Below are 15,675 nucleotides of genomic sequence, written 5' to 3'. Positions count from 1 at the left end.
CTGCTCCCCAGGAAAGCAGCACCAAGCCCTGCTCCTTTAGGGGAGCCAGCAATTTACCCAAATAAAAGCTTTCTAAATTCAGGTGACGCAAAAGCGGCTACTGCCTTGATTCAAGTGCCAAGCAATGAGACTGCCTCGTCCCTGGGTTACAAAGGCCATCATACTCCTTGAAAGATCTCAGCATATCTTTTATCAGGTGTTGTATAAGAAGGCAAGTATAAAAACACAATTAATTCAAGGCAAGATCCTAACAGATACGGATTTCTGGAATATTCCAAAGCTCAAAATAGGGCAGATTTGAAGGCCAAATGCGCGTGTGCATGTGCGTGCGTGTGCAGAGGTATACCACAGAAGAATACTACAGTGCGGCAATGCCAACATTTTAATATCTTACTTGGAGCCACATTTTTAAAACATTAAATGCTCTATTACCTGCCTCGATGAAGCTTGGCACTGGCAAGGTCAGATCCCCTGGTTTTCCAGCAAAGCTGATGAATTATTTTGGCTGCTCCAGACGTAAGACCTGATCCTATTAAACCCCAAGTTCCCCTGCCCTCAACAAGTAACAGCGGATAATCTGCCCGCGCGCGACCAACAGTGTGGTCAGAGATGTCTTACGGCACAGGAACGCGTGCCTTCGGATTAAAACGGTGCCCAAGCTCAGGGCCCGGTCCTACAGCCCTGAACTGCGGGACCAGCGGCGTTCGCTCCAGTGGGACACATCCCGCATACAAGCGCCGACACCGTTTGGTAAAGCACCAGGCTGAGTAGTGCTACAGCATCCCTAGGAACCTTCTTTCCAATTGCACCGATTCATCGCTCCGATATACCTGCATCATTTGCTGCCTCTCTAGTGATTTACCATCAGCGCAGGACCCGTTTGCAACGCACCACTGCACGAGATGCCGTCACCCAGGGTCAGAAGCGGCCCTGAGCGACAGCCCCCCTGAATTTCCAAACGGGCAGAGGGCAGGGGCTTCCCTTCCGAGCGCTTCGGACAAACCCTGCGGCTGCAGCACAGCTGCTTTGCCAGTTTTATTGCTAATGCTCCTGGGGCAAGCGACCCTGGGTGTTGGTGCACAAGTGGGGTAATCACAAAAGCAGCAGACTCGGCAAACAAGACTTCTAGGTCCTACGATGGGACCCGCTAGAGAGCGGGCAGAGTTCTTAGTCCTAAAATATTCAGGCAAAGTCCACAACTTTAGGGACTGACCTTGGAAAACCTTCAGCCTGGCTTTCAGAGCTATAGAAGGGGTTACCACCTGCCTGCGATCGCCTTGTCCTTTTGATGCCTCAAGGAGTAAGGAACCTTGTAACTGATACTTTGGCATTTATTGTCACTTAAAAATAGCCTGGCAATCAGGGAGAGGAACTGCTGCACACACCACATCTCGCAGGAGGAAGGAGGTCAGCAATTTAGCCCAGAAAAGGTCATACGGCTGCTCCGTAACGGGGTGTGGGATTGCGAGACGGCGAGAGCTTTGCTCCGGGCATTAACAAGCGTCACAACGGCAGACGCCAGCTTTGCCCGGGCACAAGGAAATTATTCGACCGCACGAGCACGACCGCGAAGGCAAAGGGCAAGCGGCAAGGTCACATCTGCGTCCTTCGCCCTCCCCGGCACAGGCAGCGGGAGGCCCGCAGGGCAGCGCTGGGTTTGCCCGTGCCCTGGGGCTCTCCCCCCGCCCCAATTCCCTCGGTGCGCCTTGTATCCCGCCAGCTCCGCATCCCGCTTGCTCCCAGGAGAAACCGAGATTTCTCGTCCAATATTTGTGGTGCAACCTCGCGCTTCTCCCCAGCATCTCCCTGCAGGAGAAAGGCAGGGCCACCGCGTGTATTCTGCGTGCCGCTCGGTGCCAGCTGCGCACACGCACCCCCGCCGCGGGCAGCGCAGGGCGGGCGCAAACCCCCCCGCCGCCACACGGGAGGGTCCCCAGCGGCCTCCCACGCTCCCTCCCGCTGCGCGGGGGCCGGGGAGGGCGCTCGGGGGAGCCCGCCCGCCTCCAGCCCCGGCCCCCAGCCCCGGCCCCGAGCCCTCCCCCGCCGCGGGGCCGGCGGCGGAGCGCGGCTCCCACCTAGCGGGGAGCCCGCCAGGGCCGCGGGAGGGAGCGGGGCCGGGGGAGCCCGCCGAGCCCCGCTCCCGCCTCGCCGCTGAAGCGGCCGAGTTACTCCAAGGTCGCGGGGACGGGGGCTCCCAGCCCCCGCATCCACCGGACGCACGCAGAACTCCGCGCTTAAGGGTGGTTTTTCCTCCTAACGGCTCCAAATACTCCAGCTCGGCCCCTTTACCCGGCAGGTGCCCCCTTACCCACCAGCCGCAGCAGAACGTCTCCAGCTGCCCCTCCATCCAGAGCCGCCGCAGCCAGCAGCCCGCCCGAGCCTGCCCTGCCAGCTTCCGAGAAGTAATTCCCTGACTTACACCGTGTGCAGGCTCCCGGCCTCCCTCGTCACCCCTGCCGCCCCGCTGAACGCATGTGCTGCCTTACACATTTCCAGGTTTTCCTGCTAATTTGGCCACGTACCTGCTTCAGAGTAACAGCACACACCCATCAGCGAAGCGCACAACCGCAAGCGCGCCGCTGCTTTATACAGGAGCTCGGCAGTGTGGTTTGCCGGCCAGGTGACACCACTGCTGCAGGAATCCAAGTTTTTTCGGACTTTCTAAGTCACAGTCTGGCTTACCAGGCACACCAGGTTTGGGCTATGGGCATGTGACCATATGCTTCCCCTGCCCCCGACCTTTATCTCCTGCAACCCTGCTCAGGTGAGAACCATCAGTGATGGTCCTAATGGATGCATCTGGTCATGATGGCTGCATCGGCTCAAAGTGGATTCAGGAGACAGATATCAACACGATAGCCAAGGGCTATTGTGCAATGCACCCACCGAAGAAACTAAAATCTGTGGTCGGCATGCAAATATGACTGTGAGTCAATCCTCTGACCCCCACAAATAGGGAGCAGCCCAAGAGCCCTTGGAGCTCTCCTGCACGGCAGCGGGCTGCACGCCAGGATCTCCCCTTGAGCAGGGACACCTCTCAAGGTTACTCCTCGAGGCTGAGAGTTTCCTTGCCGCAACAGATCCTCGGTAAGTGACTAATAGCATGCTAAACTCTGAAACCTTACCTAAGGGATATAAAGGATTGATTGCGCACATAGAATCCTTTAGACATACACTGTTGACCAAGTCTGGGACTAGGACTGGATCTAGCCGCACCCAGACTCCTCTTTAAGAAGGAGTTTAGAAAGCAAGGGAGTCCTTTTCTGAACCTCATGACTCAACGGGAGGGTCTCCCTGACAGTTTTGTCTGACCCTGTCCTCTATGCAGTAAATAATCAAGGGTACCTTGCCATCGAATCTTGTTAAACCACTGTCGCATTGAACTTTGTTAACTCCCTATTCTGTATCAATAAAGTATATTTTTACTTCTCTCTTGTGAGTGAAGGGCAATCTCACTCCATCCGCGACAGAGCAGAAGGGCAAGTTGCAATAACCCTCTGCTCATGAAAACTAACGGTTAAGAAGCTGGACAGTTGCCATCATTTCGGGCGTAGAAGGGGAAGAAAAAACCATGAGGTCTCTTACTCCCACCCCTCCCGCCACAGCTGCACGTGAGGGTAAATCCGACCGCTCCCCAGCCGAGCCCATTGCAGAACGGCTGGTCCAGCTGGGAGCGCTCTGCCCCGGGGGAGCCGCCCCAGTGACTTTTGCCAACACAAAATAAAAGAGAAAATTAATTCCAACTTTCTTCTTGTCTACTCTGCACAGGAACTCACTCAGGGCACGCTGCAAGGCTGCTGCTCTAGTCTGTGTTCTAAATTTAATATGTTACTGCTCAATATGCTTCAGATGACTAAAGGAAGACACAGCCAAGCTCAGTAAAGATGCAAGGATGAAGCTAGTTCAGCAGACGATAGAGGAAAAAGCTCTTTAAGTAACGTTGGCAATTTTTTAGAGAAGTGACAACAAACAGGAGACCACCGAGCTGTGAATGAAGCGAGTGAGAAATCTCTCGCGTTACTGCATTCAACTTCATAGCACTTCTCCTTTTAAACTACTTCCATTTGCAATTTTTGGCAAGCTAAGAGCATCATCCACAGTTAAAAATGCGAAACAGGATGCTCAAAATAAAATCTTTACCTCTGTAAAAATCCACAAAAGGCAAAGGCACAGAGCTGGAGCGTAGGAGACACGGAGCTGGTGGTCTCCCTTCCCTTGGGCTGGCGAGAATCATTCGGCCCAAGGAGGAAAACCGGGCACGAAGAGGGACATTCGCATCCCAGCTGCCAGAGATTTCCTACGGAGGGCAGCTCGCCTCGGTCCTCAGCCGAACGGGAGCCTGCTGCCGCTGAGGGAAACCCCCACGCGACGGCTGGCCGCAGGCAAGCGAAGGGCTCGCCACGCTGTACTCTCAGCACGTGCCTCCTCTCCGGCGCTGCTTCAGACTGAAGCCCGTTCTCGCGGATTTTTGTCATCGGTTTACATTAGCACTTCTCCTACCCTTGACCCAGCGCAGCGGTTCCGAAACTTGGATAGCAGAGGTGGGTGCATCCATTACAGTCACCTCTGTCAGAGGCTGCTACGGGTGGATTTAGCGAGGCAGGCAGCAATTCCTGCTCCACGTGGGAGACCCTCGCGCAGGCAGGCGTGCCTGCCACCAAGGCCAGCTCTGGGAACAGCTACAGCAGCGCTAAGACAGAGGATTTTGCTCTTTGTAATAAAATCTTGCACTCGTCTAGAATTACAGAGCGGAATTAGGAATAAAGTTTGACCTTCCAAGGAGAACCGGGTAATTCTACGGTAATTACACCGCTACCAGGAAGTGAATCAAGCCACACAAAACCAAACCACAGGCATTTTTAAATCCTCCTTTTTACTGCCGTACAACACAGATCCATAAGAGAGTTTTCTTGCATCACGCACAGTGTCAGCGTCACAAGATTGTGTTGCGGAGAATGCGTCTGGGAGGTAGGTACGAACCCAAAAGGAACCCCGTTTTCCTTGTAGGGGAGAGCCAGACGAGGAGAGAAGAGGTGGGTTTGACATGATTTACACCTGTTCAGTGGTGGTAGTTTGGGTTTTTTAAAGGAAAAACAAACAAAAAAGGAAAAAACACAAACCAAAAAGGAAAAAAACCCCCACAAACCAAAAAGGAAAACACACAAACCAAAAAGGAAAAAAAAACCAAACCAGTAATTGTTTTTCCATATAGCCCAAAGCCAAAATCTTTAATAAAAAATAAGCTAGGCCCTGGAGTTTGCAGGCACAGGAAGAATGACATTCCAATCGGCTCCGAATCCTGGTATGATTGATTGTTATTTTCTTACGTTGTTCTATGCCGAAGTGTCCGTGACTCTTTCTGCGACAGCACTCAACTTCCTCTTCGCAAACAGCTGTAACGTTGCGCCTTTCACACGCCTGAGGTGACCAGGAGTCACTAAAAAACTGCAAAGGTCCAAATGACCTGGTATTGTTACACTTTATCCTATTCCGAATTGAAGGAAATGGTGGAATAGGAAGAGCATATCGTTACCTTTACATAAATAGCCCCTCCTCCCAGTTAGCTATAGAGAGATGACAGGTTGGACGGCTGTTACGACACGTCAGGCAAGCGGTATCTGCCATGTCGACAGCAGGACTGGCACAAGGCCTGTACCATCAAGTGCAAGAAGTTAAGAAACATCTTTACGACCGGAAATGAGACACCTGAAGAGACAGAACTTCCAATTTTTAAAGAACATGTTTAATTTTCCACTTTTATACTCGTATTTTCCAACTCACAATCTGAGATAACGTCCTCGAACCTCAAAAAAGGGATTATCTCCAATTTTACAAAGGGGGAGGTGGAAGAACAAGAACGTGTGCCCCACACATGACCACAGAAGGCACTAGAGGCGGACAACTGCGGCATATTCCCCCTAAGAAAATGTCTCATAACCATGAGATTGTGGAGGCAGAAACGCTGGCTCCTGAGCAGGTGACTGCCACAGCCAGGGGACATCCTGCAGCTGAGCGTTACAGGACAGCAGCACGGCTCTCAGGAGGGTACGGGATTTTCCTTCTGCGTTTCCGCCAACTCTGGCGTCTGCTCCTCCTGATCTTTCTTCTTTTCCTGCATCTCTTCCAACACAGTTTGAAGCTGCAGGTGTAAGGCAGAATCCCTGGTTTCAACATCCTGATGATCCCTCTGTTGTGCTACCTACAGTTAAAGACAGGCGATCACAAAAACAGGGTCGTAAAAAGTTTCTGTCAAAGTGTGACTGAAGAGAGCAGTAGAAAGCAACAGCCTCGGTTTGTATGTCCCAAAAAAAGCTGATAGAAAAGTTCTAATTCATGCCTGGATTATTTTGAAGGTACAATAGAGTGTCAAGGTATCACCAGGGCAGGAAATTTAAAATGAGACTGCTGACCTCAAGCTGAAAGATGAAATGAAGTTGAACACCCTCATAAAGAAGGGATTTTCAGTGATTTCATCTTTTCACACGCTCATTGGACAGCGCACTTTAAGCGGCACCAATTTCCGTTCCTCTTCAGCCTCTTTTTATCAGGCAAAGCACTACAGACGCTCGGCCCAGAGATCACTGGATAATGAGGAGAATGGAGAGCGCATTACAAAAGAGCATAATAAACGAATTTAGCTAACAGTTTAAAACTGCAGCTTTTATAAACAGCTCTTCTCCCTTCTTTTTGAGGGTGTTCAACTAAAAGGACAGCATTCTCGGAAGAAACCATAATCAGTTAGTCACGAACAAGGTAAGAGGTTTCTACCCATCATAGAGCAGCCATGTTCTACTCTACCCGACGTGCTGTTCTAGAAGCATCTTGAGTTTGATCTTGTACCCCAGTTTTTGTTAAGAGTTACATGACGATTGCCTGAAGTAACGAGGAAGTAGACTCCACGTGCCCAGGAGCCATTTCCCCTCTTGTACATCAGGGAAAGCAAAAAGCAGTGGCAGGACACTTTGGATAGCTGTTTTGGACAGTTATTTTCTTGGCAAAAATGTAAGTAAACAACCCCCAGACTACAAAACTTTATTTCAGTACTGTAAACAAACAAAAAAAACACCACACAAAAAAAACCCCTGCGAGATTTATGCAGAAATTTTCCAGTTCAGGATCAAGATTAAAGAACAAGAGTTGGAGTGCATTAGACAACTATTAAAAAGGGACGGAAAAGTGTTTAGTTATCTTCGAACCCAAAGAGGTTCTAATTTACCCCCGCTACCTCACAGAGATCACACGTATACGGTAATACATATACACGTTTCCAAATGGTTTATCCAGACACACCGATGGATGATTTGAAAGCACTGAAGACTTGCATCTTTCATCACCAAAAGAAGCAGATCTCTTTTCTGTCCCACAGGAAGTCCCCGAACCTTGGCCAGTCACGTTCACAACTAAGAGACAAGTTTACGCTGCGCAGCAAAGACATTTTATTACAACCGTCAGGTGCATGAGTCTCTCGCTGAGAATTTAATTCGGATTAACTCAACATTAAGGGCCTGGAAGTCAAGTTTTCTGAATCCACCGGCCAAGTAACCCTGCGAATATTTAACACTTACTTTATCTGTTCCTCTCCTCTGTAAAATTATCCCACTGGCTAAAAGGGCTTTTCCTGTTTCTTCAAACAATTTTTCCTCTTCAATTTTTCCTTCTTCTTTCAGTTCGTTGAATTTCTCAACAAACCTAGATTTGAAGATTGTATTTTTACTCTCGCAAATAACGTTCCGGTTCACTGACTTCAGAGGAGAAAGGGACAAGTTTCGGAAATATTTCTAGTTCAATTGTAAATAAGTCTTACCTTTGGCAAGTAGATTTGTAGTTTGATTGCGACAGGTCGAAAGGTCTTGGACCGCTGCCGTAAATTCTGTAAAATCTCCTATTTAAACAATAAGAGAGTGTCATTTTGCAAACCATCAAAAAGGGATCTGTCTTGGAGAAAATAAACAACACCAGAGTCCGTTAATTTAGGCTACAACGAAAAGCACTCACATAACTATTGCTCCTTTTTCCGTTAGCTATTAGGTTATACAGAGTTTTTTAATTGTTTTACTAAATTCCAGTTAATCTTCGCCACCGCCGGTGAGTCAGAGCCGCACCATAACCCCCTCACAGCGGGTTTAAGCCAGCCCAACCTGGCCACCCAACGCGCGCACGGGAGCTCTGCGCTGTCGGCCTCTGCCCTTCTGCTGCGGACGAGCCTCCCCCTGAAGCGAGGCCTTTTGCAGCTCCGCCAGCCGTTATAAATACGTGGGAGATAACGATTTATATCTATAACGCGGGAGAAAGGCATAACGCAGTTTCTCTGCGATACAAACAAGGAGAGAAAACGCTGCTCGGAGGACCAGTAAGGGCAGCCGTGTTCCCCCTGCAGGGCTACCGACGAGGGGCAGAGGAACGTCTCCGGTGAACGGCGGAGCTCAGGCACCCCTCGGCGGCCGCCCAGGGCGGGAAAGCGGTAACTCACGCTCGCACTTCGTCTTCCTGGTAGAAGATGGGACGGACGACATCCTTCACCTTGCCGTAGCGCGGCCGCGGCCGCCGGTAGACGGGCTCCCTCAGCGGGGGGAAGGCAGCGTAGACGTCGAACCACAGCGGCTTCTGGATCACCCCGATGCGGAGCAGGTTCCGGGTCCTGCCGGGGGAGAGGAGCGGCGGGGGGGGAGCTCAGGGGACGCCCGCACCGCCCCGGCGAGCCCGGGCCTCCCGGCTCGCCCTCCCAGCGCCCCCCAGGCCCCCCGCGCCGCCCGGCAGCAGGGGACCCCGCGCACGGCCGCCCGCGCTCCGCACCGGCTGAACACGCTCCCTATCTTCTGCATGCGGTTCCCCGCCATGGCGGCGCCGGCGGCCGGGCCTCCCCTAGCAACGCCGCCACCCCAGCGACGGCCTGCCCTCCCACCCGGAAGCGGAAACGCCGCCGCCAGGGCACGCAGCCAACAGCCGAAGGGCGGCGGCGGGAGGTGGCGTCCAGGCAGCGCCAGCCGATGGCCGAGCCGGGGCTCAGCCGGATCGTGTCCCCCCCCTCGATTTAAAGGGCCAGCGCCGTCGTCCCCCACGGCCACCCGCTGCCCTGGCGCGAACACGAGGGGCCGGCGGCCCGCCGCCTCGGCTGAGCAGCGCAGCCCTCCCGCCTCCCTCACAGCCCGGCCGAGGCCCCGAGGGAGGCCGAGGGACACGGCGACGGGGGGCCTTTCCCTGGGGCTGGTCTCCCCTCAGGGGACGGCGGGGCCGGGTCCCTCCGGGCGGGATGGCCGCCCTCGCCCGCCTCAGCCCCCAGCACGGGAAGGACCAGGAGCCCCGCGGCCTGTGGAAAGTCCCATCTCCTCAGGAGGCCTCTGCCGCCGTGTCGTGCGCCTGAGGAGAACGAAGCGCGGGGACCCCCCGGCCCGGGCCGTGCCTCCACCGAGGGCTCGGGTCTGTCCCCAGCTGGGGGGTCTGCCCAGCACCCCTCCGTGCCCATGGCCGCTCCCCCTCGGCAGCTCGGGATGCCGGTGCCCCAGGAGAGCGGGGGCCGGGGAGCGCTGGGCCCAACCCTGGCAGCCGCCACTGAAACCCTCGCCTTCACCCCCAGCCCGGCCTTCGGACACGCTCGCACCGCCAGCAGCTCTGGCACCCATCCTCTGCTTCCACTTAATACCCGCTTCTCCAGGGCCAGAGCACAGCTCGGGGGGTCTGGAGGGGGAGGCGAGGGGGTGCAGCAGGGTTTGGGGCCGCAGCCCTCCGGGAGGTGCTGTGGACAGGCCAAAAGAAAGGGCCGTGTCCAAAAATACCAGGGTCCTCCTTAGCACCAACCCTGGAATAAGATGACACCAGTTGTGCTTCCCTAAAGCCCCCCCGGCCTTAGGGCTGTGAGCGCCGGCACACTGAGAGGGTGGACAAACCCCAGCCGCATGGCAGCAGTTGTCACGCCGTGACGCTCGCCGGACACGTGCAGGCCCTGGCCGGGTGGCCCGGCTGCCGTCTCCGGTTTCTGATGGAGCCGTTGGGGCTGCCCCGCTGCCGGGTGACTGCTGTGGGTGACGGCGGAGGACAGCTGCCCCGGACAAGGGACGTGGTCCCAAGGAAAGGAGGAGCTGCTGTTGCCCGTGCCGGCCGGTCCCACGAGGAGGAGACACGTCAGAGACTGCCCTGCGCCTCCTCGGTGAAGTCATTTCTCCCCGTATGGCAGGAATGATGTCCCCAGAGGCTGGGGCTCGTCTTCTCCACCCGTGGCACTTTACATCTGCCCTGCCTGCTGTCCCCCAAGCTGAGCACCACTACGGCCCCATGGCAGTGAAGGAGCTCGGGGACTGGTGGTGACATTGGGCTGCAGGCCATCCCCAGCAGCAGGATGCGGAGAGGATCAGCCTGACCCCGGTCGCCTTTTGGTGTTGGGTCTCACCCGGACGGAGAGCAAACAGTGGGATTTGTCGCCGTGGTTCGCACAAGCCCTGTCCAGGCGTTGCACCATGGCCTGATCCTGCCCCGGGCAGCCCCAACACTGTGTGCTGGGCCCAGGAGGTGGCAGCAGACGGTGCCTGGCTGCCCAGCACAGAGCCCCAGTCTGTATTTTTAACCTTGATTTATAAAATCCAGCAGCTACACCCAGGCTATTTGCCCTGTGTAAACAGCCTTCCCCCAGTCGGCGTTTCCACCAGCCTGACCTGGGAGAAGTGCGTGGCAGCGAGCGGTGCCTGGTCACTAGGTGCAGCCCTTAGCTTGGGAATGAGCTGACGGGGAAAAAAATACATCCCTCCTTCCATCTTCCAGCCTTGGGAAGGAAGGGGGCAGTAAATTTCCACCGCAGACTGACAGCCAGCAGGTACTCGATGCCAGAAAACACCTCTAGCATTCATCGTCATCTGACCACGGATTTCAGTCCTGGGCTTTTCTCAGCTGCTGGTTTTCTTAAAACACGGTTTTGAAAGAAAAACCCTTGCCCCTGTAGAGCAACAGAATTCAAAAGGGAGCTGCTGGGACCGTTCCAGGGCTGCATCTGAGCTGCTCAAAGGACTGGGCAGGCCCTGGTCTTTTCAGCTCTTTGAAAAAGCCCTGGCTCCCCTATGGGCTCGCGACAGCTTGCTTGGCCGCCGGAGGAAGGCAACATCCAGGGTTTCTCCAGCATTTCGATGCTTTTGACATTTAAGGCAAGAATGCCTTGACTTTTTCCAGCATCTTCTTTCACAGGGAAGGTTTCCAAGCCACACGTGAGGCTGGGGAGCTCTAATCCCGCCAGCAACCGAAAGCTGCTCCCGGACGGCTGGCGCAGGGCAAGCAGACTCCGGCCCCATCCCCGCAAGTGAGGGGGATGCTCCGCATGCCCCCCGGCCCTGCCGCTGCCGCCCAGGGCTGCCCGTGAAGCGCCGTGCCCCGCAGCCTCTGCGGCTCCCCGCCACCGGGAAATAACCCTCGTCCTGCGAGTCGTGGGCTGCCCACGGCAAGGGGAGGTGGAGGTGTGGAACGGTCCCCGTGGTTCACAGCCCTTGCTAAGGCTGCCCCGGGGGGTATTTCTCATGGACAGCACAGCCCGGACAGGCCAAAAGTCCTACTCCTCCCCAAAATGAAGAGCTTGAGATTGAGGTTTTGGGTGCTGGCTGGGGACACCGGGGGCCAGCTCCTGTAAGTGGGGCTTGACGGGCACCTGTCCTTCCCTGGCAGAGACCCTCCCTCACTTTCGGGTCCACGTGCTGCTTTTTGAGCCTCCAAGGAGTTTCTCACCAAAAGTTGTCCTCCTCCAGCCTGTTGCAGAGAACGCGAAATGAAGGGGACGCTAAGGCCGGTGCCAAGCAGGCAACGCCCTACGGGAGTGATGCTGAGACCAGCCCCTTCGGGAGCAATTCCACCAACACTGTCCAGCTCCGCACTCTCCGGCTTCGCAGACCCGGTGATCCCGCCAGCTCGGCACGGTGCAAAAACGTGCAGGGCTGGAGATGAATAACACGTATTTCAGAAATAATTCATTATAATAACATATTTCCATTCTGCCAGGAGACGACGCGAAGGAGCCAGACTGCCTGCTTGACAGACGAGGAGGAGTTGCTGTGCGATAGCTAATGAAACAGTTTAAAGAAAACTCACACGCCCCGTCCCCGAGAGGCTTGTTATTTTCAGAATGGAGCGGGTAAGCCACAGCATTTTTCCTTTTCCGCTCTTTCCTGACAGGCAGGTCCCCAGGGGCGTAGCTGGCCACGGGCGTGCTGGGAACTTCCACAGGGACCCACGGGCACGGCCCCCCCCGCCAGCGTGGGTCGGCAGTTCTGCTCCCCAGCACGCTCGGTGCCAGGACAGTTTCCCCGGTGCAGAGCCCACCCTCACAGCCCCTGACCCCAGTGGAGCCCTTTGCGTTGGACCCCATCCGAAACCCCAGCGCCCACCGTGCTTCGGGGTGGCATTGCTTTGCCTGCCGAGGTGAAGCGGGGAGGAATGGGGACGGGGCGTCCCCGGAGCATCCTCGCCTGTGCCAGGGCTTTCCCCGAGTCCTGGGCTCTTGCTGCCGCTCGCTCGCCGTGAGCTCCCGGTGCTCCTCTCACACTCTCCCACAACAGGACCTGCTCCCGAACCGAACATCCTGCCGGGTGGAAGCAGGAATTGCTCCTGATGGAGACAGGAGCTCACCAGTGACGGGCCTCCCGCGGCGCTCGCTTTCTCGAGAAAATCGTTGGATGCAAATTCTGCACCGACACGAGCAGGGAGGCAACGAGCCAGGGCGGCTTTTGGGCATCTGCAGCCACGAGGGGCACAGCTAGAGCCGGGCTAGAGCTGCCATGTCCCTCCCCACCCCGATTTCTTTCTTTTTCCCTCTGTAAAGAAATGGGAACAAAAAAGCAAAATACACCCAAGTGTTAAGAGTACAACAAGGACTTTATTATATGAATTACTATTAAACATCTTTAAGAAAAAAAAAAATCACTTATGGAAATAAATTCTAAAATAGCAACACTCACAAACGTCACAGATTGTTTCGTTTTGTTCTTTTTAAACCATTTTGTATAGAAGTAATACAAACGTCACTGAGAATTGTACTTTTTTATGTAAGAAATGCATTTTGGATTCCAAGCCGGTTTTAGTGGCCTTTCTACTCATTAGACCTGATGTTTTCTTTTTAAAGGACATAAAAATAATCACTCTTCATCCTCCATTAAAATGATGCTTTGTGCCCCCAAGGTATTTTGAAATGGCTACAGAGTGACATCATTCGGAGAGGCTTTGCCTAGCCCAGGATATTTAAGGGCAAGTTGTTAGACTGCGTTAGCAAAGACACCCCCAAGCCCCCGCGAAGCTGCCAGCCCACCGCCAGCCCTGGGTGCTCACGGGTGCGGTGCCCGCTTCCAGCGCAGGACCCTCCGCGGTGAGCGCGTGTTGCCGGACCCACCCAACGCAAAACCTTTGCTGGCAGGGTAGACGGAGCCAGCGAGGCCGGGAGGTTTGCACCCACCGCATGCAGCGAGCGGAGGTCGCACAGTGACGCCCGTCCCCTCTTCACAGACCCCGTGCTCCAGCTCGCAGCCCCCAAGCTGCCCTTCCTCTCCCCATTTTCTCACAAGACTGCAGCCCTGCTCCCCGGCAGGCAGCCCTGCGCAGGCTCCGTGGGGTCCCCGGTAGCATCGCAGGGAGCGGAGGATGCCGGGCGCTTCGGGGACGTGCTCAGCCAGACCAGCCCGAAGCAAAAGCAGGGGCAGCCTGCTGCCTCCGGGCTCCTCTCCACCAGCAAACTACGGCTGGGTTACAAAGACGACTCGCAGGCAACGTGTCAACTAATGCGCGGGCTTAGCAGACAAGGGAGAGGAGAAACAGCAGCATTTACCACTACGCCACTTGCTGCTGTTAAAGCCAGCGGTTCCAGCAGGACTGACCTGTGACGTGATGCAAAACGTGGCTTGCCCAGCGCTAGACTGCCAAAGAGAGCTCAACGCGATCCTCCGCAGCCATGGCACGACGCAGCCCGTCCTCCAGCAAGGACGAGGAGCGCAGCAAACCCTCCAAGGGCTTGGCAGCGGGAAGACATGCTGCAAGCGCCCGGGCACAAGGGCTTCGCTGCCTCTCCTCCCCGCGCACCAGACCAGCCCTCCAGGAACAACCTCCTCGGCTGGGAGAAGCCGAATTTCCTTCCTGCAGGAGCCTGAGCTCCTGCCCGACTGCTTGTCAGTGCTTCCTGCGTTCATGGAAACTTTGCTGAAAGTTAAGCCCTCGGTAGCTAAGAGGCGCTGGAACATTGACAAGCTGATCCGCTTCCAAGCTTGATGTTCTTCCAAATATGCAGAGAGCTGCTTTGGGCTGGAAGGGAGTAACGGCAGCCTCCTACAGACCCCAGAGCCAGTGGAGGGTAGGAAAGGAGCCCCTCCTCTCTCTCCACCAGTCTCAGGCTGGGAATAAAAGTCCCACCCGGGGACTAAAGGACCTTCTGTTCCCAGCGGCAAAGCCCCAGCTTCACACTTGGGCCCTTACGCCCGCAGACACGCTCGCACCCCGAGCCAGGCGGGGACACACACCCCTCCAGACACCCATTTTACCCCGCGCAGTGCGGAGCAGCCCAGCGCGAAGCACGCTGTGCCGCTCCAGCGCCTCCCTCCACCCGACAGCCGGGCACACGGCAGGGGACAGGGCGGGCTCGGAGCCTGCAGGCGTCGAGGCAAGGCCAGCGTGGCTTGGGATGGCTCTAACCTGCCGGCCGGGCTGCCACGACTCAAGGGATGCTCCTCTCTCCTTCCCTCAAAAGAAAAGGAGCAGACACCAAAGCTGGGATCAGCTTTTAGGATTTTAGGAACCCAAAGCTCGCTGGCGTCCAGGGTGCTGTCAGCCCAGCGCAAACAGCCTGCCCTTGCCCTCACCACCCCGGGCTTCGGCCAAGCCCCGGTGCTGCCGGGAGCACTTCGTTTGCGCTAAGGGGACGCTACCCAGACCCTGCAGCCCCAGACCCCCCGAAGCAGCCCCGGTCCTGGCCAGGGACCAGGGAGGGGGCGAAGCGCGCGGGTCCCCGCCGATCCCCACCACGGCTGCGGGGGCGATGGCAGCGGCACTCAACAGGTGCACCGGCTGCGCCGCTCACGGGGAAAGAAATCTTGGCGTCCACTTCAAAGGCACGCGGGCTCCGGGAGGGTTTGAAAAGGAGCCTGTCGGGAGCCAGCGCCTGCAATGTGGGCTTTTGTTACCAAACCCTGCGGAGAGGCAGGGAAAACAGTTGCATGTGTGTTTGATGGCTGGGGTTTCTGCGTCTGCCGCCTTCGCAGCTCCAATCTTGCAACATTTGTGCTGGTTCGCAGGAGCCAGAAAGTGAAACAGGCACGTCTATAGCCACCTCCTGCATTTCGCAGTAAACAGATTATGCCGATAAAGGAGAAGAAAATGTGCTGGCGGGAGCGATTTCTGACTTTACGCTCATCACTCATTACTTACACAGGGAAGGAATTTGTTTACGTAATTATTTTTAGCCTGACAGCATCTCCGAAAGCTGCAATGATTCAAGCGCTGCCTGCCAGCCCCCCCAGCCCTCCGCCGTGCTCCCCGGTGAAACGAGCCCCCGGGGCGGGTGCGAGGAAGGGTGCTGTGCTCCTGCCCCGGCCCCGCACCAAAGGCGGCAGCGCTCGCAAGCCCTTGTGCAAACTCTCCGTGCCAAAAACACCTCCGCCGGCCTCAGCTGCAAACCCCCCAGCTCAGACTTTGCATCTTACCGATGCCGGGGGGCATCCCCGGAGC

At 55.9% G+C, this 15,675-nt stretch overlaps 2 protein-coding genes across 5 annotated transcripts; one reads left to right on the top strand and one right to left on the bottom strand.

Annotated features, from left to right (window-relative positions):
- Positions 1–5,721: 5,721 nt before the first annotated feature.
- Positions 5,722–8,917, bottom strand: MRPS23 (mitochondrial ribosomal protein S23). The gene is made up of 5 exons (XM_072881822.1): positions 8,794–8,917; positions 8,471–8,638; positions 7,805–7,882; positions 7,566–7,689; positions 5,722–6,199 (listed from the first exon to the last, which is right to left on the bottom strand). The coding sequence occupies exons 1-5, from the start codon at positions 8,835–8,837 to the stop codon at positions 6,038–6,040; spliced, it is 576 nt and encodes a 191-aa protein (XP_072737923.1). The 5' UTR covers positions 8,838–8,917; the 3' UTR covers positions 5,722–6,037.
- On the top strand, positions 8,821–12,844 carry LOC140660706 (uncharacterized). Of its 4 annotated transcripts, none has more exons than XM_072881821.1 (4): positions 8,821–10,144; positions 11,721–11,866; positions 11,971–12,103; positions 12,528–12,844. In XM_072881821.1, exon 1 carries the CDS (start codon positions 8,821–8,823, stop codon positions 9,808–9,810), a length of 990 nt encoding a protein of 329 aa, XP_072737922.1. In that variant the 3' UTR covers positions 9,811–10,144; positions 11,721–11,866; positions 11,971–12,103; positions 12,528–12,844. The 4 variants fall into 4 exon arrangements, with proteins under 4 accessions (XP_072737922.1, XP_072737921.1, XP_072737918.1 ...); XM_072881820.1 differs by having other exon boundaries at positions 8,821–11,601; XM_072881817.1 differs by having other exon boundaries at positions 8,821–11,866.
- The last annotated feature ends 2,831 nt before the right edge of the window (positions 12,845–15,675 follow it).

This window comes from Ciconia boyciana, chromosome 17 (genome assembly GCF_034638445.1).
Source record: "Ciconia boyciana chromosome 17, ASM3463844v1, whole genome shotgun sequence".
Classification (NCBI taxonomy): domain Eukaryota; kingdom Metazoa; phylum Chordata; class Aves; order Ciconiiformes; family Ciconiidae; genus Ciconia; species Ciconia boyciana.
Note: the sequence above shows the minus strand (reverse complement) of the source record. Positions and strands in the feature narration are given on the sequence as shown.